The 25309-nt window shown below is 40.8% G+C and overlaps 1 protein-coding gene and 1 long non-coding RNA gene across 4 annotated transcripts in view; one reads left to right on the forward strand and one right to left on the reverse strand.

The window, feature by feature from the left end:
* Positions 1-25309, reverse strand: part of micu3a (mitochondrial calcium uptake family, member 3a) — a 124586-nt gene that overhangs the window by 77162 nt on the left and 22115 nt on the right. For all 3 annotated transcript variants that reach the window (XM_055635510.1, XM_055635525.1, XM_055635518.1), the window contains exons 2-4: positions 20458-20611; positions 11005-11036; positions 7897-7975 (exon numbers count right to left, since the gene is read on the reverse strand). In XM_055635510.1, coding sequence (XP_055491485.1) covers positions 7897-7975; positions 11005-11036; positions 20458-20611 — 265 coding nt within the window. The remainder of the gene's footprint in view (positions 1-7896; positions 7976-11004; positions 11037-20457; positions 20612-25309) is intronic.
* On the forward strand, positions 1174-23790 carry LOC129697205 (uncharacterized). Its single transcript, XR_008723469.1, has 2 exons — positions 1174-2033; positions 23621-23790. It is a non-coding gene; the product is annotated as an uncharacterized LOC129697205 (long non-coding RNA).

Below are 25309 nucleotides of genomic sequence, written 5' to 3' on the forward strand. Positions count from 1 at the left end.
TTTCTTTCAAAGAATAAGATTATAAATTCATCTCTCGGTATTTGATCCCTCTGAGAATCTTCACTGTTGAGACAATAATTGATAGCTTGAAATTATCCACTTTCTAATACTATGTACAAGTAGAAACAATGCACAAAAGAAGTGTTTTTGGATACATGCAGTCAGCCATTTCCTTTTATATCCACAAGAATCACTAAACCCTATCTTTGATTAACTAATATTATGGATTACAACTAAATATATTGACTAATTTATTGAAGCCAAATGCTGGAACCACAAGTTTGGTTCTCACCATGTTTGGTGCATGCAGCATTCAATTAATAAAATGCTATCCTATACTACAAGCTACCTTTGTAAATCTGCTAGCAACATCAACCTCATTGGAAGAGCCATTCTTATGCCCTCTACTCATGCAACCCCACCTCCATCTTTTCTTTGCCTTCGCTCAGCCCGCCTGAACCTACCCGAACTCCCGGTTGCTGGACACTTTAACTCTCCTTCCCATTCATGCGCAAACCTTTCTGTCCTAGGTCTCCTCCAGCATCTATTTTGCTTGGGCAGTTTACAGCCCAGTGTTATGAATATTGATTTTTCTCACCAAGTAGAAACATAGAAAATAGATGCAGGAGTAGGCCATTCGGCCCTTCGAGCCTGCACCGCCATTCAATATGATCATGGCTGATCATTCAACTCAGTATCCTGTTCCTGCCTTCTCTCCATACCCCCTGATCCCTTAGCCACAAGGGCCACATCTAACTCCCTCTTAAATATAGCCAATGAACTGACCTCAACTACCTTCTGTGGCAGAGAATTCCAGAGATTCACCACTCTTGTGTGAAAAATGTTTTCCTCATCTCGGTCCTAAAAGATTTCCCCCTTATCCTTAAACTGTGACCCCCTTGTTCTGGACTTCCCCAACATCGGGAACAATCTTCCTGCATCTAGCCTGTCCAACCCTTTAAGAATTTTGTAAGTTTCTATAAGATCCCCCCTCAATCTTCTAAATTCTAGCGAGTACAAACCGAGTCTATCCAGTCTTTCTTCATATGAAAGTCCTGACATCCCAGGAATCAGCCTGGTGAACTTTCTCTGTACTCTGTACGCCCTCTATGGCAAGAGTGTCCTTCCCGGTAGCCCCAGCATTCCCTCGCTCTCTATTCCTCCCCCACCCAAGTCATATTAGCTACTAATTTTCACCATAAAAACAGTTAACAATGGCCAGTTTCCTTTATCATCGCAACTATTTTGCATATCTTTTATTCATTGTTCATCTCTTCACATCACCATATATATTTCTCGTTTCCCTTATCCCTAACCAGTCTGAGGAAGGGTCTCAACCCGAAACATCACCTATTCCTTCTCTCCAGAGATGCTGCCTGTCCCGCTGAATTACTCCAGCTTTTTGTGTCCATCTTCTATCTTTTCTTTGTTCTTCCAGTTATAAATCAATGTTTATATAATGAAAATACTTAATGCCTACTGAATTACAAAGTATTGGTGTGTTTCTTTGTGATTGCCATCAAATTCTTGTCCAAATAATTGACACTGACAAGCCAGAAGTTTAAATAGATGTTAACAGAAAAATTCCACAGCAACACCTCATAAAAAGCTTTCTTACATACATTGTAACTCAATGCTACTCTAACAGTTAATACTGATCATTGTGAATAGAATTAAGAGCATAAAATTGTCTTGCTAGTGAGGGACCTCAAACAGACTTAGGCATTCTCGAGTGCCTTCACAAGGCATCTAAAGATGAGGTTTGTTTGACAGCCAACATAATACCTTTGTGAGTGACTTTGCTTTGGTTTGAAACTCAACACCAGGATTAACAGGTTTCAACCTAGTTCTGGTGCTCAGTTTCAGTTCCAACATAGTTATTTGGTCCGAGCGTGGAAAACTACCTACATCACAGGTATTCACTGTGTAGGAATTAATTCTTCAAAGCTCTAATGGCAGCTTTATCCATCAACAATGAACAAGATTTTGGACATTTAAGGTTTTTAAAATCGTATAAACTCCTACCAACAAAGGTATGAAAAGTCAAAGTCATTTTAGCATTTTTTCCAATTACTTTGATGGGTAATGTTCCACAAATTACAACACACTTGTTTCGGAGTTGTTTATTTTACCAAATTTTCGAAGAAACTTAAAATATGAACATTTCCAAATGTTTTAAATTTTCAAATTACAAAATTCTTTTGGGGGGGGTAAGTATTAGCATTAAGTTTAAAACAATGTAAAACATGTTATGCTACTTTAAAATATAATTTAACTGCATAAAAGTTGATAAAACACATCTTAATCCTCTCAAAAATTATTATCGCATTTTCAGTCGGTTAAGCTATTTTTCCAATAGAAATTGTTTTGATCATTTAGTTACAAGTCTCAAGCAATGGTATGGCTTTTGATAATAATTAAAGTTATTTTATAGTTAATTACTTTTTCTTCATATGTAGGCAATTTGTTTCACGTTTATCTTGCCCAAATTTTACAACTAACTAGACCATGGGGGACCCGTTGGGTCCCGTCCCCCCAATGCGCGGTTGCCGGGGGGGGGGGGGGGGGGGGGGGAGGCCTTCGACGTCACACACATTAACCCCCCCCCCCTTGATTATATTAATATAATTAATTTGCTCCTTTTACCCCATCCCCCGCCCTATCCACTCACTCATAACCCCCAACTGCGCTGGCGCGGCTAGAGAAGGGAGCGGGTGGAGAGGGGAGGGGGAGGAGGGTGGAGAGGGAGAAGGAGGGGGTAGAAATTGAGTGTGGGGGGCAGAGAGAGAGGGGGGGGGGGGCAGAGAGAGAGCTTGAGGGGGGGGGGGAGGGGGCTGGGCCATGTAACTCGCAGCTCATGGAAAACAGTGGGGCTGCGCGTTGAAAAATTTGCACAGCTTGCCGCGAGGAGCAGAGGCATTGTGTCGTCATCAACCTCGCTTCAGCACGTTAGGTTTTAAAAAAATGTCAGATTGGTGAACACTTTTAGTAAAAAAACTCAGGAAATAATAAATCAAATTTTCAGATGAGGGGATTTTGAGATCATGAGGTAAATTTCATGATCTCAATAAGATTTCCATCAGGTATACCAAGATTTAATTACATTGAACACAATTAATACTTTATAAATACATAACTAAGCACACTGGTTACTACAGGATATGGATCTTAAAAGCATTGTGGCTGTAATGCTCTGGATTAGTGTTTACTTGAATGACAGAAAATCACCATCACTGACACACTGTCTCTTCGGTGTACACCAAGGCATCTTTGATAGTACCTCCCAAATAGTGCCATAGTGGCACAAATGGTAGAGCTGCTGCCTTACTGTGCCAGAGAACCGGATTCGAACCCGACCTCTGATGCTGTCTGATGGAGTTTGCACATTCATCCTGTGACCACATGGATTTCCACCGGGTGCTTCAGTTTCCTCCCACATCCCAAACACATGTGCATTTGTAGGTTAATTGGCCACTGTAAATTGTCCCTAGAATGTAGGGAGTGAATACAAAAGTGTGATTATATAGAACTAACGTAATCAGGTGATCAATGCACAGCGTCGACTTGTTGGGCCAAAGGACCTGCTTCCATGAGGGGGGGGGGGGGGGGGGGGTCTTATAGAAGATTGAGGGGTGATCTTATAGAAACTTACAACATTCTTAAGTGGTTGGACAGGCTAGATGCAGGAAGATTGTTCCCGATGTTGGGGAAGTCCAGAACAAGGGGTCACAGTTTAAGGATAAGGGGAAGTCTTTTAGGACCGAGATGAGAAAAACTTTTTTGCACACAGTGGTGAATCTGTGGAATTCTTTGCCACAGAAGGTAGTTGAGGCTAGTTCATTGGCTATATTGAAGAGGGAGTTAGATGTGGCCCTTGTGGCTAAAGGGATCAGGGGTATGGAGGGAAGGCAGGTACAGGATACTGAATTGGATGATCAGCCATGATCATATTGAATGGCGGTGCAGGCTCGAAGGGCCGAATGGCCTACTCCTGCACCTATTTTCTATGTTTATGCAACATCTCTAAATTTCTACAGATCTGATAAAGAGCACATCCATGAGAACTGTACCATATTTAAGTCACATGTTTTGCCATTGTGGAAATGTACAATGTTCCTTCATTGGCACAGAGTAAGAATTCTGGAATTCCCTACATAACTGGTTTTACCACTAACTACACAGATTCATGAAGGCAACTAACACCACTGCAGTAATACCTTTTTTCCCCGCTCGTTTATTATATTGTTTACAGTGTACTTTGTTTACATTTTCTGTTGTGCTGCTGTAAGTAAGTATTGTTCTATCTGGGACATATGACAATGAAACACTCTTGACCTAAGGAAACAAATGTACAAAATAACTTTTATTTGATCGGCTATTAAGGTGGATACATCTGAAGAGAGAGACAATAAAGGAGATTGCTAGGGGCTTGACAAAGTTCTTTATATCCTCTCTAATCACAGGCGAGGTCCCAGAGGCCTGGAGAGTAGACATTATTGTCCCTTTGTTTAAAAAGGAAAATAGGAATAAATCCAGGAAATTGTTGGCTAGTGAGCCTAACATAATGTAAGTGGTAGGGAAACTCTTGGAGAGGATTCTTATAGAGTTTACTCGCTTTTGTAAGTGAATTGGTTAATTAGGGACAATCAGCATGGCTTTCTCCACGGCAGGTCATGTCTTACGAATTTGATTGAGCTTTTTGAAGAGGTAATAAAATGATTGTATATGAATATGGCAGTGGATGCTGCCTACATGGACTTTAGGAAGGCATTTGGCAAGCTCCCTCATGGTAGTCTAATAGAGAAGATCAAGAAGCATGGGATCCACAGTGATTTGGTAGGTTAGAATCAGAACTGGTTTCCCCCATAGAAGACAGAGAATAGTGGTGGAAGGGTATTATTCTAGTGGGAGATCTGCGACTAATGATGTTCTGCAGTTGTCTGTGCAAGGACCGGTTGTTTGTGATACGTATAAATGACAAGAGGAAAAAATGTTGATGGGTTGGTTTGCTGGTGGCACAAAAATTGGTAGAGTCGCAGGCAGCAAAGAAGGCTGTCAATGGCTACCGCTGGATATAGATCAGTTACAGGGTGGGGAAATGACAGATTGAGTTTAATCCAAGTAAGTGTGAGGTGCTGCACTTTGGGAGATCAAGTATAAAGGGAAAGTATACAGTTAATGTAAGGACCCTTAAGAGCATTGATATACAGGGGGGGTCTTGAGGTCTGAATCCATAGCTACTTGAAAGTAGTAATGCAAAAAGATTGTGATAAAGGTGGCGTATGTTATGCTTGCCTTCTTCGGATTGTTTCCTCCAGGTCATCAGAGGCTGAGGAGAGAACTGACTGAAGTTTTAAAAAAATTATGAGAGGCAGAGTCAGCAGTTAGGGATGGAAATTTCAGATATGGTAGAAGTGTTTAACAAGCTTTTAGATAGTCACATGGATATGCTTTAAATGGAGGGTGATGGATCATATGTAAGCAGAGGGGATTAGTTTAATATGGCATCATGCATGACAGACATCATGAGAGAGCCAATGGGCCTGTTCCTGTGCTGTACTATTTTTATATTCTTAAAAAAAAAAATAATGTGCAATTTTATTGGACAGCATGCAGTGTGGTGCAGTACAAATGCTATCATATTTTGATGTGTGACAAAATTAAGATTGTGAGCAACTAAAAAATGGTTACAGTTTAATGTTGTGCTTGATGGAATGCTGTCTAAAAACATGACACTAATTTTCTCCTAACTCTTAATCTGAAAGTAAAGAATTCTAGCTATATTAAATTTCTCTAGTGTAAGAGAACGATGTCCCACAATTCAAGTCGTTCCTTTTAAAAATAAATCTTCGCTCTTAGCTCCTATCACTGCTTCTTGGTTTAGTTTTTAGATTAGAACTACAGTGCAGAAACAGGTCCTTCGGCCCATTTAGTCTGCAACGACCAGCAGTCCCTGCACATTAACACTATCCTACACACACTAGGGACAATTTATATTTATACCAAGCCAATTAACCTGCAAATCTGTGCGTCTAGAGTGTGGAGGAAACTGAAGATCTCGGTGAAAACCCATGCACGTCACGGGAAGAATGTACACACTCCATATAGACAGCACCCAGTCAGGATCGAACCCGGGTCTCTGGCGCTGTAAGACAGCAACTCGATTGATGCGCCGCCTCGTCTTGTGTTGAAAATATAAGTAGAGTTCAATTTAAATGCCGTGAACTTTAATGGAATTATAATAAGACCTGTGCTGGATCTGGATCTGGATGTAGTAGGCTGAAAAGCTCTAGGCAGAGCATCACTCAGCACTATGATGGTGGTGGAAGTGCTAGTCGAGATGTGGATGCTTTTGGAGTGCATCTTTGTATGTGTTGATGTTTTGGAGATCTCTGATGCTGGCTGGTAGGGTATTCCAATCCCTTGCTGTATTGAATAAAATTGAATTGGAAAGTGCTAATGAAGTGCCGTGCAGAATAAAATAATTTCCAGGTTGGTAGCTTCTGGTTGATGTGCCTATGGGTGCTTGGGTTAACTGGATGGTGTCCTACATCTTTAAATCAATAGTGGTATTCTCGATCTTGTGGAATGTTGTCAGCCTGATGAACTTGCGACGAGTAGTAGGTGGATGAAGTTTAAGGTCCTCTATCATGCTGGAGACTGAGCTCTGCCACTTGTCAGTGTTAGATATGAACCTTGCTGCTCTGTTTTGCAGAGTCTGGATCTTATTGATGTTCCCTTGAGTGAAAGGATCCCACACGGAGCAGCCATATTCAACATGTGGACATACAAGGCTTTTATATGCTTGGATCTTAACTTCTTTGGGTGCATTTTGCAAATTGCAACGTAGAAAGACGATGACCGCTGGCTTTGGATGTTGCCCCTTCCACATGCTTGTTCCATTTCGTGTTTTCAGACAAAGTAACTCCTAAGTATTTATGACTAGAAACTGCCTCTAGCTGATGTCCAGAGAGTGTATAGTAATGATGGATTGGTTTAGGTTTCCTAGTAAAACACAACATAACATTTTTCTGGTTTGAACATCATTTGCCATTTCTTATCCCATGTCGCCAATGAGCGCAGATCTTTTTGAAGCATCAGGCAATCATCATGAGACTTGATCGGTCGATAAACCACACGATCGTCGGTGAAGAGGCAGACCTTAGATATGATGTTATCAGGAAGATTGTTAATGTAGACTAAAAACAGCAGTGGTCCCGGCACAGTACCCTGTGGTACGCCAGTCGACATGGGCTGGCTATGAGGATGTTCCCTGGACTACAACCGACTGCTCCCTGTCAGTTAAAAAGCTAGTTATCCAGGAGTGAAGTGAACCCTCTACACCAAAGTATTTGAGATGGTGAAGAAGCCTCTGATGTGGAACGGTGTCAAAAGCTTTTGCAAAATCTAGCACCACTGCGTCCACTTGTTTGGTTTCTTCCACAGAGCTGAAGATTTGGTGAATGGTAGTTATCAGCTGGGATTCACATGACCGTCCAGCCCGGAAACCATGTTGAGTATGACTGAGGATGTTGTTTCTCTCCAGGTGACCTATGATGTGTCGATAGATGACATGCTACCCAAATAGTAGTGCAAATCTACCATTGTTGAACATAAAATGTAAATAAAAATATAAAATTCCAGAACTACTCAGCCAGTCAGTATTTGCAGAGAGAAATCAGTTTATAATTTATATCAATGACCCTTCTTCAAGAGCAGTAGTTGCAGCAATTTGTATTTTTAATTCATATTTCCAGTATCTGCAATTTTTGCTTTTTAGATCATAAGCACCTTAGGTTGATGGTGAATCTTGTTACCATGGTCACAAGTCACCACAGATATGAATTCACAATGAATAACAAAGCGATAAAAATTCATCAAGTAAATTTTACTGACCTTTATCACGCAAAGTTCTAAAGAATCTTGAAGAGCCCTTCAATACTGGCGGAGTTTCTGTCAGCATATTTTCTAAATCCTGCAAATTACATTCGGAAATAACATATTTTGTGAAGTAGGAAACTTTTTCAAAAATGTCTTTAAGATAATCATTTATTTACATGCCCAAATAGTTTCTAGAATATTTTTGTAAGGATGCCAATTGCATTACTACACAACAATGGTATGATCCCAATTGAACAATTGGGTTTTGTGATTATAGGAGTTCTGATGACAGGTACACCAACCTGAAGTGCTAACTGTTTCTTTATCTGTAGATGCAGCCTGACCTGTTGAACATTGCCAGCATTTATCTCTTAATTTCAGATTTAAGAAGTGTCTTAAAAGTAGAGGAAGAGAATGACAAATAGGAATTAAATTATGAGATTATAAAATTGAGGTTTAGGATGCAAGGTCATCAATAGTGGGGAATGGAAAACCAGATTGAAGGTGTTTAATGCTGTGGAATGCTGGTGGGGGGTAACAGAGATGGGAACAAGCAGGATTTAATACACATCCATTAGAATTATACACCACCACCTTAAACATAGAATGAGCCGAGGTTTACAATGGCTGATGAATGGGAGGCAAGCCAAGAGAGAATAGAAAAATGAAATTGAAGGTGATTAAAGCACTGGGACAAATGAACAAAGGCCAAATACGCACATAAAACCTATACAATTTAAAAATATATATATTATTCAATCCACTAGCTTTTGCATTAATAGCAAAATAACTACAGAAATACCTTTTGCAGTTGCTGAGAATAAATAACTTTAATTTCTGTGGTAATTTTGATAATATCAATCTTGGACAACACTAAATGTTGTATGTGCATGTAGCGTCATTGAAGCCCCTTTGCCCACCATATCCATGGTGACATTTTTGCCTAGCTACACTACTTCCATTTGCCTACATAACCTCATGTCTTTCTCTGCCTTGCCTTTCTGTGCCTGCGTAGTGTCTCTTAAATGTGTGTATCTGATTTCACAACCTTCCCTGGCAATAATATCCAGATATTGACCACTCTCTGTGTGTAAAATCAAATTCCCCTCATATACCCTTTGAAACTCCTTTTTTAACCATATAACCATATAACAATTACAGCACGGAAACAGGCCATCTCGGCCCTACAAGTCCATGCCGAACAAATTTTTTTCCCCTTAGTCCCACCTGCCTGCTCTCGTACCATAACCCTCCATTCCCTTCTCATCCATATGCCTATCCAATTTATTTTTAAATGATACCAATGAACCTGCCTCCACCACTTCCACTGGGAGCTCATTCCACACCGCCACCACTCTCTGCGTAAAGAAGTTCCCCCTCATATTACCCCTAAACTTCTGTCCCTTAATTCTGAAGTCATGTCCCCTTTTAAAGTTATTAAAGTTATTTATTCTCAGCAACTGCAAAAAGGTATTTCTGTAGTTATTTTTCTTAGACATATGCCACTAGTTTTAATCCCCTTATCATGGGGAAAAGAGTCTGCCCTGTTTATGCTTCTTATTATTTTATGTACCTCAATCAGCTCACTGCTCAGTCTCTTTCACTCCAGGGAAAACAAGTCAGGCCTATCCAATCTTTCTCAGTAACTAAAATCCTCAGATCCAGGCAACATTCTGGTGAACCCGCCCTGCACTCTCTCCAATGTAACCATATTCTTCTTATGGTGATACAACCAAATCTGCACACAATACTCCAAGTGCAGTTAACCAGCCATGACCGATGAAGGCAAGCATGCCATTTATCTTATTCATCACCTTATCCACTTGCATTGCTTCTTTCAGGGAAGTAAGGACATGAAGTCCCTCTGTTTATCAACATTTGTTAATGCCCTGCTATTTATTGCATATGCCCTGCATAAGCCTCTTTGACTTCCCAAAATATATCAACCACACTTGTTAGTATTGTATAGAGGATTTAAGTAGTTTATTAATATACAAATATTTGAATTGGAGCAGGTATAGACCATTCAGCCCCTTATGTTCCAAAAAAGATCACAGTAACCATTTAATAAGATAACAGCAAATCAGATTTTGACTTTGACTAAACATTCTTGCCTACCCTCATTAGTCTTTCACATTGTTTTTTCGGAATCAACCTGACTGGCATAAAAAATATTGAAAAACTCTGTTTGCACCTCCCTTTTAAGAAGAGTTCCAAGGACTCGTGACATTCTGAAAGAAAAAGAAAATCACCGTATCTGTCTTCAGAGCTGAACTTTTCTTAAACAACGACCTCTAATTTTAGATTCTCCCATAAGAGGAAACATCTTCCCCACCTATCATGTCAGCACCCCTTCACGATCAACATATATTTTGCTTACTTGGGGGTGAATTTATTTCCAATTTTTTTTACATCTAACCTATAGACAACATAATATTTAACATTGTCAGCAAGATGATGAAATATTCTGTATTTAACTTCTGCGACTATGCAATGATCTCCACCATTTACAAGTTTTAAACCAATTTTAAATCAATAAAAATATTATACAGTAAAATTGCAGTTTCTGAAGAGGCACTGAAAAAGTTTAAATTCTTCAATATACTTTGAATTTACTTTGTTCTTTCTTATCTTTTGACAAACTTACTTTTATTTTACAAAAAGACAAAGTGCTTGAGTAACTCAGCGGGTCAGGCAGCATCTCTGGAGAACATAGATGACGTTTCGAGTTGAGACCCTCCTTCAGACTGAAGTTACTCCAGCACTTTGTCATTTTGTGTATTAACCAACATCTGCAGGTTTTTATTTCTACTCTTACTTTTATTTTAGTTTGATACATCATACAGGCAGCTAAACACAAATTAGTTGTATTTTCTGTAAAAAGACGCTTGAAGCTCTTTGTAATGTTGATCAAAATGCAAGATCTACTACTGTTTTTGTGTTTGGAATCTGCAGTGTCATATTTTATGTAGATAAAGGTATTAGAGAAAAAACAAACTTGGTAGTCATTTATAGCCATAGTAAGTAACGGTTGTTTGTTATGGTGCGAGAACTTGGTTTGATGGCCAGTTTACAGGTTCAACCAGAAGTGAAGATTGGTCCCATTGTCTCAAGATCACTCACCTGCCTTGAGAGTGATCTCCGAGGCTTCAACCCTGCAAAACAAGTATTGTTTCTTAACTTGTGTTAACTATAAGGATTATACCAGTATCCGCACATTAAAATTGGAAAATAATATCAATGGCTATTAGTAGAATTTTTACATTTACATTTGAGCACAAAAAAAGTGTGCTAATTTATGATTGTGATTACACTGAGTTGTAACATACATTGTGATAGATTGTTTTTACTGATTAGTGAGATAGCAGTTAAAGATACGCATTGAAAAGTCTAGAAAATCCTATAACAAAAATGAAATTGTTCCCTGTAAAAGAACGACAATAATTGGGTCAGCAAAAAATGTCACATCTGCAATCAAACCTACACCAATGACCAGGATTTGGGATAGGGGGGGGGGGGGGGGGGGGGGGGGGGGAAGGTGGTGGCGGATGGTGGTGCTGACATCTTCAACAGTGGGTGGACAATAGGAGTTCAATCCATGTTCAGTCCTGACCTCGGGTGTTGTTTGCATGGAATTTGCATGTTCTCGCTGTGTGTTTCGTTCGTTCTATTTGCTATTACATCCTAAAGATGTGCGGGTTGATAGGTTAATTAGCCACTGTAAAATTTGGTGGAAGGGACGAGAATGTAGGGAGAATGCAAAGGGATTAACGAACCATAAATATAAATGGGGGCAGGACACGCTCAGTGGTGCAAGGACTGGTTTCCCTGTTGTACCTCTCTATTACTATGAAATGAGACAGTCAGAGAGTCGATCGAGGCCACAGAGAGATTTGAAAACAACGAAAATAATTAAAAAATCGAAGCACTACCTGATTACCTGAAGTCAATGTAGATGAGGAGCTAACACGCAATTACCAGGCATAGAGATTATGTGTCAATGAAGCTAGCTTCAAATAAGGATACAAGCAGAATTTTGCACAAAAATTCAACTCATGCATTTGGTCTGTTTTGTGAAAATCCAAATTGGTATACATCGCAGTAAAACAAGTAAGGAAGGATTATTTAGTGGAAACAAAGAACTGCAGATCTTGGTTTCCAAAAAAGGACAAAGTGCTGGAATAACTCAGTAGATCAAGCAGCATTTCTGGAAAATATAGAAGGTGATGTTTTGGATCACGACCGTTCTTCAGACTGATTGTAGGGGAGGGGGTGGGAGGAACAAAAGATTGGAGAAATAGACGCAGGGCAAAGCATGGAAGGTGATTGGTGGACACAGGCGAAGGTGGTTTTTGATAGGCAGATGGTTGTAACATAGGCCAGAAATTAAATAACTGAGATAGAGGGATTGGAGACTTGCAAATTGTGAAGCCAGAGAAGGGAATGTGGATCGAAGGGGAGGGGTGTGTGGGAGAAACAGGTGGGACATGGAGAGGGGTGGGGCTAAAGGGGGAGTGTGGGAGAGAAATAGATGGGGAGGTATTTGTAAGTACAGGTGCACAACCTTTTATCCGAAAGCCTTGGGACCAGACACTTGTCGGATTTCGGACATTTTCGGATTTCCGAATGGAAGATTTTTAGCGTATATTAGGTAGGTAGCGCGGGCGGCTTGAAAAGTCTGGAGCGACTGCCTCCTCCCCAGAGACTGGGGAATCATTGCATAAATGTTAGTCAGTTAGTTTGGAGGGATTTTATGTGGTGGTGGTGGGGTGGGTGGGTGAGGGGGGAAACTGTAATTCTTAGTCCCCTACCTGGTCGGCGACTGCCAACATCGCGGAGCTGGGGGCTCCGTCCGGCCGCGGACGGTGCCGGTTGTAGCTCCGACCCCGGCAACTCGACCCCTGGCTGCGAGGCGCTCCAAATCCAGCGCCGCTTGCAGCCCCCAGCTCCGCGAACGTTGGGAGAAGGCGGACTCAGCGCCCTGGAGCTTACCGCACAGCGACCCGGAAAGGCATTGCCCGCTTCCCGCTGGTATCCCAGCGCTGCGACGCCGCCGACTCCCAACATTTGCGGAGCCTCGCAGCCAGGGGTAGAGTTGCCGGGGTCGGAGCTACAACCGGCGCCGCCCGCAGCCCCAGCTGGGAGTTGGCGACCACAGCGCGGCGGAGCTTACTGCACGGCGACCCGGTAAAGCATTGACCGCTCCCCGCCTCTCCGACCAGGTAGGGGACTAAGAATTAAAGTTTACCCCTTCAACCCCCCCCCCCTTCCCCCCCTTCACATAAAAGTCCTCCAAACTAACTGACTAACATTTAAGCAATGATTTACAGATGTTTAAGTGTCTCCCCGGTCTCCGGGGAGGAGGCAGCCGCTACAGTAGTACAGACCTGGGTTGACCGTGGGTCGTTTCGGGTTTAGTTTGGCGCCAAACGCGAGCTTTGGTGTGCAGACGACATCCTGGAAAAAAATGGCCGGTTTTCGGAGTTTTTCGGTTTCCGGAACACAGGATAAAAGGTTGTGCACCTGTATTTCCTAAAATTGGAGAATTAAAATTTCATACTGTTGGGTTGTAAACTACCCAAGCAGAATACGAGGTGCTGTTCCTCCATAATACCCACAGACTCACTCTGGCAATGAAGGAGAACCAAGGCAGACAAGTTAGAATGGGAATAGGAGTTAAAATTGTTAGCAGTCAGGAGATCCAGCAGGCCTTGGAGGACCAAGCCCAAGTGTTCGATGAAACGGTTGCCGAGTCTGCATTGGTCTCGCTGATCTACAGAAGGCCACATTGGGGACATCAACTGCAGTAGATGAGGTTAGAAGACGTGCATGTGAACCCGTTTCACTTAGAAAGATTGCTGGGGTCCCCAGATGAGGCATGGGAGGAGAAAAAGGAACAGGTGTTACATCTCCTGCAGTTGTTGGAAAATGTATCTGGGACAGGTGTGGTTTCAGTGGGGTGGGTTGAGTGAACCAATCGGTTAAGGAGCAGTCCACATTTACTAAAGATGGACATCTCGGATGTCCTAGAATGGAAAGCCACATCTTGGGAGCAGATGAGGTGGAGAAGGAGGAATTGAGGATGTTGTAGGAGCCAGTTGAACCAGGGCACAGAACAGTCACTGTGATACAAAGGTGAGAGAAATCAAATGAAAACACAAGAGACTCTAGATGTTGGAATCTGGACCAAAAAGAGCTGCTGGAGGAATTCAACTGGTCAGGCAGCATCTATAGAGGGAAATGGACAGTTAACTTTGAGGTGAACTGTATGCAATGTTGGTCCACCCAGAATGCAAGGCCTCTGAAAGGTGAGGTGTGCATGATCTGGTGTGCAACAGAATATTTCTGTCAAAAACCAGCAAAAGGGCCCATGCAGAATGTTGTATTAGTTTGCTGTTTTGGGTGCACTACAATTTCTAAACATATAAAACTCATAATTATCTTAATTTAGCTAATTTAGATTCATTGATAATTCTATTTAAACTCTAAATTTATACATGTTTTTCATTTTATTTAATTCAAATTTCATTCTGTTTAGAACAAAAACGACAGAATTAACGTTGACAGAATCCCTTTATAAAATCCACATCGACCACAAAATACATTAAAAACAGACTATTCAGAAATAAAAAAGAACAGATCTCAAACCGTAAAGCTGTCCGGATATTTATTTAACACAGCATCTAAATGGATTCAAATTGATCCAGTCAAAAGAGTTACTTTTAAATATACCCACAGTGCCCTCCATAATGTTTGGGACAAACACCCATCATTTATTTATTTTCCTCTGTACTTCACAATTTGAGATTTGTAATAGAAAGAAAAATCACACGTGGTTAAAGTGCACATTGTCAGATTTTATTAACGGGTATTTATATACATTTTGGTTTCACCATGTAGAAATTACAGCTGATTGATAGTTCTTCCCCCGTTATGGCCTGGGCATGTATGGCTGCTGGTGCTGGCTCACTCATCGTCATTGATGATACAACTGCTGATGGTAGTAGCATAATGAATTCTGAAGTGTACAATCACATCCTATCTGCTCATTCAAACAAATGTCTGAAAACTCATTGGCTGGCGGTTCCTTCTACAGCAAGACAATGATCCCAAACATACTGCTAAAGCAACAAAGGAGTTTTTCAAAGCTAAAAAATGGTCAATTCTTGAGTGGCCAAGTCAATCACCCGATCTGAACCCAATTGAGCATGTCTTTTATATGCTGGAGAAAACTGAAGGGGCCTAGTCCCCAAAACAAGCATAAGTTAAAGATGGCTGCAATACTGGTCTGGCAGAGCATCACCAGAGAAGACACCCTGCAACTGGTGATGTCCATGAATTGCAGACTTCAAGCAGTCATTGCATGCAAAGGATATGCAACAAAATGCAAAACATGACATTGCTGTATCTCAAACATTATGGTTCACTGAAATGGGAGGGGGGGGGGGGGGGGGGGGGGGAGGGGGGGGAGGAGATGGGACTATGTATGAACACTGCTGTAATCTCTACATGGTGAAACCAAAATGTATAAAAATTGCCTTTATTAAAATCTGACAATGGGTACTTTAACCACATGTGATTTTTTTTCTATTACAAATCTCAAATTGTGGAGTACAGAGGCAAATAAATAAATGATGCGTCTTTGTCTCAAACATTATGAAGGGCACTGTGGGTCAAAAAAATTACACTTTGCGACAGAAGTCAGTGAAAAACAAAATTAAAACTACAACTAATTTTAATGGCAATCACAAATTTGAAATTGATATTTTATTAGCTTGAAATTAAAAAAAGGTTTACACAAGTATTAGAATTAGTACCATACCTAAAGTATTGTTTTCTTTATGGAGCAAGATAATAAACTAACAATGCTCCCATTGACTATAATTGCCTCTAATCAATGTACTTCACACAATTAGATTTGCTATGTACATATCTAGAGTTTTATTATGACCAGGACATAAAGCCATAAATTTCATGAGATGTGCATCATATCTTCAGAGTTAGGATCTTGCAAAAACCTAAACAAAGCGAGATTAGTGTCAAAGGTATTTTATTAGTCACATTCACATATACCCAGGTGTAGTGAAGTGAAATGCTTCTTGCCATTTTGCAGCACACAAAAAGTACAGACATAACACCAATAAGAGTCTTAAACACAAAGAACATCCCCCCACAATGGCTCCCACCATGAGGGAAGGCACAAAGTCCAGTCCCCAACCCCAGTTCATCCATAGTCGGGCCCATTGAGGCCTCCACAGTTGCCTCTACGGAGGCCTGATGTTCCAGGCCGTTCTCGCTGGGTGATGTTGCTCCGGCGTCGGGAGAGTCCTCCCAGCGGCCTGGGAACCCTGGAACGACCACTTCCGCACTGGAGGCCGTGGCTTCCGAAGCCAAGCCGGAGTAAAGTTCGGCGCCGCCGCCCGCAGCTGGTTGCTCCACAGTCCCGCAGCTCCCCGATGTTTTCCCCAGCAATCTTCAGCTCACCGGAGCTCCAGCGCGGTGACCCGGGCAAGGCACCGCCCGCTCCGCGATAGCGCTCCAGCGCTGTGCCGCCGCCGAAGCCGAGGTTCTGGGCGGTCCCCGACAGGAAACGCCGCTCCAGGCCCGCTGGTAGGCCGCGAGGACGGGTCGAAGCTGCAGCCCGGAGAAAAGCTGCCTCTCCAACCAGGTAGGGACCCTGAAAGGTAGTTTCCCCCTTCCCCCCCCCCCCACATAAAAAAGTCTAGACCTCCAAACAAAACACTTAACTAACTAAAATAAAAAATAAAAGATGAAGAGACAGACAGCTGCTGGCTGAGCAGCCATGCACAGCCATGTCTAATAGCATGCAGTCAATTTCTCTGTACACAGGGTGTGTGCAACAATGGGAAGAGGCCTCTTAACAAAGGGTATTTAAAAAAACCTCTGGGTTGGCAAATGCACCCTCAGAACTGAATCTTCAGCAATTACTTGGTTCAAACTTTTCAATCAGTGCCAAAGGGTTGCTACTTACTAGTAATGTGAATGAAATTTGGCCCCAAAAATTGTCTCTCTTATGTAAGAGAGACAATTTTTGCATCTGCTGTCACTGATGCATATTATGCATACTAGGTTGCAATTTACAGCAGTCAATTAACCTGCCAGCATGCCTTTGGGATGTGCGGATAGTCACATGGTCACAGGGAGAACTATGAGGCAGCAGTGCTAATTTATATTTAATTCCACATTTTCCACTCTTCATAACCTCCCCTTCCAATGTAATTTCTTTAAACTTTCATCCAGTGACACACCAAATCATTTGGCGGTAAACTGACCACACCTGAGGTATAGAAGTGTGAAGACGCACACCTCCAGATTCAGGGACAGTTTCATCCCAGCTGTTATTAGGCAACATAATCATTCTACCACAACCAGAGAGCAGTGCTGAACTATTATCTACCTCTTTGGTGACCATCAGACTTTCCTTGATTGGACTTTGCTGGCTTTATCTTGCACTAAATATTATTCCCTTATCACATATCTATACACTGTATATGGTTCGATTGTAATCATGTATTGTCCTTCTGTTGACTGGATAGCACACAACAAATGCTTTTTGCTGTACCTCGGTACACCTGACAATAAACTAAACTAAACTTTCTATCTTCCACACAGCAGGTCTATACTGTAGAGTGTAGACGGTAACTTTGACAAGCAAACAGTTACCTTGATTGAGCTTCCATAAAGTTACCGATCACAAGAAGTGGTGATAGTTGACATGTGTAAACAAGTTATTTGGAATTAGAATAAATTCTACATGAAAGTCCATGCACAAATGCAATAATTTGGAGTTAGAAGTGGCTGGAAATCCTAATCCTCACCAAGGTGAGAATTTGGTTCAATATGGGGAAGTAAATTTAACCAAATTCTGTGTTATTGAAAAGCCAAAGTTGTAATCTCATGGATAGCACTGCTGACCACCTGAGGATGTAACATAGGCAATATCTGGTGTCATAAGCCTCAATACTCTGAAAGACCCAACCAAGCTATTCCACAGTTCCTTGATAAAGATCATACCCTGCTTTCTACGTTCATAGGATTTACTTTTAGTCACCATTCTTTTCACCATAAATTTGCAAATTAACAAATAATGTATATTTCCTTTGATATTACCAAACCCTTTATCTTTCATGTAATGTTCTTCCAATTTCTCCTGTACTCTCTATTTATGTGTTGATTTTCCTTGTGTGTCTATTCCTAATATTTGCTCTAAAACATTTGTTCTTATTTTAATTAAACCTTGAATTTGTTCATTATCCTGGGAGTACAGGTGCACAACCTTTTATCCGAAGATCCAAATAACGAAAACCTCCGAATAGCGGACATTTTTTCAGTCCTTGAAAAAAGGTCCTTGAAAACGTTCATGGAGGGCGGCCCGCAGAGGTGACAGCGGAACCTCCGGTCGGTCCTCAAAGAAAAGGGGAACTAAATTCCCATTCATAAAAGAGAAGGTGAGGGTATATTGCGCGGGAGGGTTAATAATTGACAATATGCTGCTGTCTGCCCGCTGAGTTAAAAAGTTCCCACGGTAGACGCGATACACAGTGTATCGTGAGTCTTGCGTGGGAATTTTTTAACTCAGCGGGCAGGGAGCAGCAGATTGTCGCTCCCTTCAGTTTCACCCCACCTACACCCCTCTGCTTCCCGGCCATGTGTGTGACCCCTTCCCTCCCCTCTCCAGCTCCCCGCCCATTGCACCGGCGTGGGGGCTTTGCACTGTCTTCACGTCGGCAATGCCAGTCACCGGAGACGTCAGGACCAACGGGACACCGACCCCCAGGCCCACTGCAAGCACGGAGATCCCAGAGACCCACAGCCAGCAGCAGCCCAGCCCCGTTCCAACTCCAGAGGAAAACTGCAAATTAGCAGGAGACATCGGGACCACCAGGAGCCGCTCCCCGATGGGCCGCTACGGCGACAAGTGGCAGTTCGCCCACAGCCCGAGCTGTGCCCCCTTATCGGGACACCGACCCCTAGGCCCACTGCAAGCACGGAGATCCCAGATCAGCAACTCCAGCCTAGCCCCGCTCCAACTCCAGAGGGGCAGAAACTGATGGTGCGCAAGGTGCGTCTTGTTCTTGGGGTCGCGCAGCTCGGGCTGTGGGCGAACTGCCACTTGTCGCCGTAGCGGCCCATCGGGGAGCGGATTCCTCTGGAGTTGGGGGTGGGGGGGAGGGGGAGGGGGGTATTGTGCTGTTTGATCGCCCCCTGCTATCCCAGGGACAGGGAGACAGGACGTTCACCGAGGGCGGCCCGCAGAGGTGACAGCGGAACCTCCGGTCGGTCCTCGACGAAAGGGGAACTAAATCCCCATTCATAAAAGAGAAGGTGAGGGTACATTGCGTGGGACAGTAGGAATCCCAAGACAAAGTTGAGTGAGCGTTCACCGAGGGTGGCCCGCAGAGGTGACAGCGGAACCTCGGGTCGGTCCTGGAAGAAAGGGGAACTAAATCACCTTCATAAAAGTGAAGTGGAGGGTATATTGCGCGGGGGGGTATATCGCCTACCTCGAAGAAACCAGACATTTTTTCCGGGATGTCGTCTGCACACCAAAGCTCACGTTTGGCGCCTCTGCTGCACACGGATATAAGAGTGTGAAAATGTCGCCTTAGGCCGCCTTAGGGCATGTAGCCCCGCTAGGGTGACATGAGTGCGGGAGGTGATTCAATGCTGCGGTCACATTTACAAATTCAGGAATTCATTCAACACGCTGCATTTCATACAGACATTTATTCTGCAAGAAAAAACTACATTGAAGACTCAAACTCGCCACCGAGGAACTGCCAGGATCAAGGCGCAAACTCGCGACCTTGCGGATATGAGCCGGGCACTCTACCCAGCCATTAAAATCTACGCTAAAAAAATTCCATTCCGAAGACCGACTAATTCCAAATTACGAAAAGTGTCTGGTCCCAAGGCTGTCAGATAAAAGATTGTGCACCTGTACCAGCTTTGGATGCCTCTTAATTTCTCCTCACAGGGAAACTGCTTATTCATATCCAAAGTAAACTTACCTTCAGGGCCCGACATTGCTCATTCACTGCATTCTTAGACAATGTTTTCACTCAACCCGTATGATCTCTCTTCAAATCACTGAAGTCAGCTGAATGTTTTGGATGGATATTTTTTACCTTTTGATTTTTCTGGTGGATAGATCTATGTTTAAAGATAGATCTGACCATTTTAAGCAGCTGCTCTTGCATTAAAATGTATCCTACATCCTACTTTACAGTAATTTATCCTACTTTATCCTACACTTTCTTCTCCAAAAACAGGATCCAGCTAGAAATAAAAATTAAAGTTCACTAGAAACACTTTAGAACTCCTTTAATTTTCATTTTATCATTTTTCTAAACCCTGCAACAAATCTTCAACCCTAGACCCTATTCTCCTCCCCCAGTCGATATGCCTTGGGGTAAATTATGTCACCTTTAGCAATGTTTCATTATATTCACATTTCTCTAAAATCTATCCTACATCCTACAGCAAAGTGGCTGGTTCTTTTCCATTTCAAAAAATGCATGTATGAAATCAATTTAACAGCACAATCATACTTACTTCTTGGTTCATCTGTTGTGACAGATTCAATAAAGTCCTGTGGGGTCATGAAAAGTTGCCCATCATATTCCAATGACGTAAACAGTCTAAATCTTTGTTCCTGGGAAGAAACATACAGTTCTACATCTTCAAAATCAGTTTCTTCTATTGTATTCTGAAAAATACAAAATTAAAATGTCTTATATGTTTGACTGTTGCATTTCTCATACAGTAAGAGCAACACAGAATGATGTACACTTGCATGTAAAATTACATGTCAGTTTATCATATCCATTTAAATTATAGTATTTCCTAAATAAATGAAGGACCTGAATAGGCAAAATCAAAAAGCACACTCCTGCTTCAAAACCCACATAAAAGACGCAACAATATGACATTTCCTTCTGTTGTATAGTCTTATTAATAGAAAATTATAGAAGTTTAGCACGGCTGGAAATGATTTGAGGTTTTCAACCACACAAACAGTGCTGTGATCTGGCCATGATTAGATAATGAAATAATCTATTCAAGGGTCAAGTCACGAGTCAAGAATGTTTTATTGTCATATGTCCCAGATAAAACAATGAAATTCTTACTTGCAGCAGCACAACAGAGTACACTGTAAACAATATAATGAATGAGAAAAAATATATAGAATGCAATGCCAAGCTACTTGGGTTTGATGTATCAAAAAGATGATATTTTTAAACAACGTGCAACATTTAATTGATTGCTAAGAATTAAAACAAATAAACCTCAACTGATCTCAATGAAATGGATAATAGGGATGCTCTCTACCACAAAACCTAACAGCTGGCAGTAAACTCTCACCTGTCTACCTTCGGTCACAACCATAACTCTCTCCTGTACTAGGCCAAGTGAACTGTTCTGACAACTAGCAATTCCAGGTAGAATGCTGAAGCCTGAGACGAGCTGGATGTCAGATATCACTGCATCCAACCATTCACTCTGCTGCTGAACTCATGAGATAAATAGAATATAATAATGTAATGACTGGATGATTTACATTCTGGAAGTTGAAAAAGGGTAACATTCCTTATGATTTTTTATGTTGACCAACTAAGGAAACAATAAATTGTATATTATTTTTTAATGTATTTGGCATCCTTGATTTAATTTCTCATGTTTTTAGGAAATGCACTATACTGTTTTTTTTATCAATTGTCACAACCAATATTTTTTTGTCTAATTAATGTATTTTGCCAAATAAAAGGTAACAAATTCCGTAAACGATCTTTCTAACACAATGAGTGCAATGAAACTAGAGTGCATTAGAATTTCTGAGAATCAGTATTTGAAAACAAGAATTACATATCTTAAATCTGGTATGTGATGTATATATACATTTCATTGAAACATTTCAATAGTACAGTACCAAGGTCTCATGAAATGGAGATTAAAGGGCCTGTCCCATTTAGGAAGCCTAAACAGCAACCTCTGGTGACCTTCCCCGCCACCCAAAAAAAAAAAAAAATCAAGGTCGAGGTGACCTGCAACCTCCTACCACCTCCCACGCACATGTTGAAAACCTTCCTCGACCATGAAACCGGCTTCGACTAGACCTGCGACTAAAAATTTATCGATTTTTAAAACGGCAACCTATTTTTAGTCGAGGCCGGTTTTAATCATGATGAAAAAAATAGCAGCAACCTAGATGAAGCCACTAAAACCACTTTCGACCATTAGGGAGAGTGACGAAAACCTCCTGTGACCTCATGGAAACTTTGGGTGGCTGGCAAGGTCACCAGAGGTTGCTGTTTAGATCTCCTGAGGGGGACAGGCCCTTAAGAAGCTCTTCCAATGTTAATTTTATAAAAATGCATGACATCCAATAGCTACTATTTTACCAGGAAACTGTGCAGCTTTTGTCCAAGTTCCCATAATTGTTTTTTATTAAGTAAATGGAAATCCTAACAATCAAAACAAACACCTAAACAAAGGCCTTTAACACCGAATATTAATTGCTAGGCTCTCTGTGTGGCCCAATCTGCTGTCTATTCCCATTTTAAATGACGTGGCGGGGGGGTCACAGCTTATGTGTATAGATCCACCTCGAGTGTTCTTAATTGTTTCTGCACAACAATTGACCCTTTGCGCGTTCATGTGCCAGTTAGTATGATCAGCTTTTATTCATCTTCAAACAATCTCCACTCACACAGATATTTTATCATTGCCTGCCTCGCGTTTACCTATAAGTGTACAGACATTTTTTTCCTCATTTCTACCATCAAATGATATCAAATAATATTAAAAGCATTGGACAAAGTTTTAAAATCTATTGAGGTGAAATTTATGGTTTTGTTTAGAAAGCATACCTGTATATCAGGGAATAGATGGCAATGTTATGTTAAGACATTAATTATAGGTTTTGTTTTCCAGTACCTTAGAAAATGAAGCAATTTTACAAAGTGATAGAGAGACAAAGGGAGGGAGATTCAGGAAGCATGTTTGAGATTCAATCCATTACGTTGAGTCATCTGCAGGCTCTCCCAGAAGCTGGGGTTGATATGCACAAAAAACAGATTCTCAGAGCACTTCATAATAGAGAAAGAATGGGAGGAGGGCAATGGTGATCAGCATGGAAGAAGGATGGGGAGCAGCAAGGGGGAGGAAGGTGTGAATGAACTGTACATCTTGCGGTGGTCGGTACCCATGCTTCTCAAGGGCAGCTATGCCAGGACTGTTTAGAGTAGAGAAGTCACTAAAAATGTCTCTTGTAGGAAAAAAATCTAATTATTGAACATTTAGATGTCATGTGCCTTATTTTAATTTTTTGGAAGAAATGTATTCAGTGCTAATGTTCATTTTCCAATAATTCTAAGGAATGCATGCTATCGAAAATTCAGGAAGGTATAATTTGGCAAAATATACTAATTTGTCACAGGATCTAACAATTCACATGTTACCAAAACAAACCTGAAACTACATTAAATGGAAATGAACACCCTTTGCCATGAATTTACTTACCTCTTGATAATCATGCACCAGCTCAAAAGCTTGAATATAAACAATAACAGCAGCAATTTCCTTTTGAGCATTTGTCACACACCTGTGGTTATCAGCATTACTCAAGTATCTACGTAATGCTACAAGCAGAATTACAACTGCACAACTACCTTGAACTATTCCCTAATTTACAATTTAAACCTATTTGTTGACACAGGTGTACATTTATCATGACTGAATGCAATCTCTGCAATCAAATCTGAGCCTTCTCAATTTATTAAGAGGTACAAACAACTTAAAAAAACGTAATACTTCTTTGTCCTTAAAAAGTATTCAAAAGCTTATGAAAATAGTTCTACCTTGAAGTATTAAAACATTATAAAGCAATTTCCATAGTTTCAAATGTGTCTTCTATTCCTGCAAACCACTTAGTTTCAGCTTCTTCAACCGTTGCATTCGTCCACCATTAGCAACCTATGCTTCAGCTTACCCCGGTAATTCCTTTCCAAACTTTAAAGCCTCTTTACCTCCTTCAATCGTCCATAAAGATGTTCTTTTAAACTACCCTCTAAAAACGTCATAAGTATCTCTGAATAAATTATAAGCATAAAGTTCTTTGAAATGCATAAATTGTTACAATTTTGACTACCTTGTTAATTGATGTATTTTTCAGAGATGCTGGTTGGAGGAGGAAAATATTGGGTGGATTTCTTCATCGTCATTAATTATTAGAATGGATCTGTTTAATATTATCCTGAATCAATTAGAAATAAAAAAACAGGAGCTTGATTTATCATCTTATCCAAATATTTCACACTGATTATCTGCAAGGAAAGATCATTAAAGCCTTCACTGGACTTAAGTCTAATAATTCAGAGTAACATTTTCTAACCAAACAATGTAAAATTCTTGTCAGAATTTAAAGTTCATTTTAATTCTTGAGGTTTTCCTGTCTGCACCCCAATTCCCTCCAATCAAATGCTCAAAAGAATTCAAATACAACACGGCAATGGGTATTCCTTATAAATTGGTTGTACTCTGTATCATTGTCTTAAGTACTAACTAACTAAAAGCAAGGTTCACTGCCAATACATTGTCTCACATTACCTTGAACCAACACCATTAAATTTTTACTCAGATGTTTCACATTTGGTTTTCTCATGATGACCTGATTGAGTTCCAGATAAAGAATTCACAACCATTCAAGGAAAACAGGTGCCAACCAATTGCACAAAGCTTCAAGAAAATAAACAAGCAATTGAATCTTTCATCTTACTTCGTACAACACATTAGCCTTTCATCGCACGTGAACATACCCATCAAGTGATAACGTTTGCCACTTACGGTAAATGATGAAAAAATTGCCTATCAATCCAGAGCTACCCAATAAATAAATAATTTTATGTTTGCATTGGAATACAATACAAACGGAAGCAGCATAGAATTTTAAAAATTGCATTGGCAAAATAGCTTATGTGACCATTAACAATTAGTTTCTTGCTCATATTCACACTTGCTTTTGCTTCAAAAATATTTAGGTCAATCTCAAAGGTGAAATAACTTAATTAACTTTTACAAATTACATGGCAGTTTTACATGGTTTTGATTGATTATAATCTTTAAATCATATAAAGACTAAAGTTTTAAATAAAGCAAAAGCTATGAGGATGACACAGAAATAAAAATGTTTCTTTAAATGTTTCTGATTTATAATGATTAATACTTCAGGTTGCTATAAAAGTTGCCACTTCCAATAACTTTTTTTTACAGAAAAACAAAAGGAACAGGGCGTTAACGTGAAAAGAAAATGTTCATTTCAAGTTTAACTACAAAAAAAAATCTGCTTTGTCCACATTTTTCAAATTCCAAGTCCTTTTCAACAGCCAGCTAATATCTGGTATTACCA

This window comes from Leucoraja erinacea, chromosome 1 (assembly GCF_028641065.1).
Source record: "Leucoraja erinacea ecotype New England chromosome 1, Leri_hhj_1, whole genome shotgun sequence".
In the NCBI taxonomy this organism is placed as follows: domain Eukaryota; kingdom Metazoa; phylum Chordata; class Chondrichthyes; order Rajiformes; family Rajidae; genus Leucoraja; species Leucoraja erinaceus.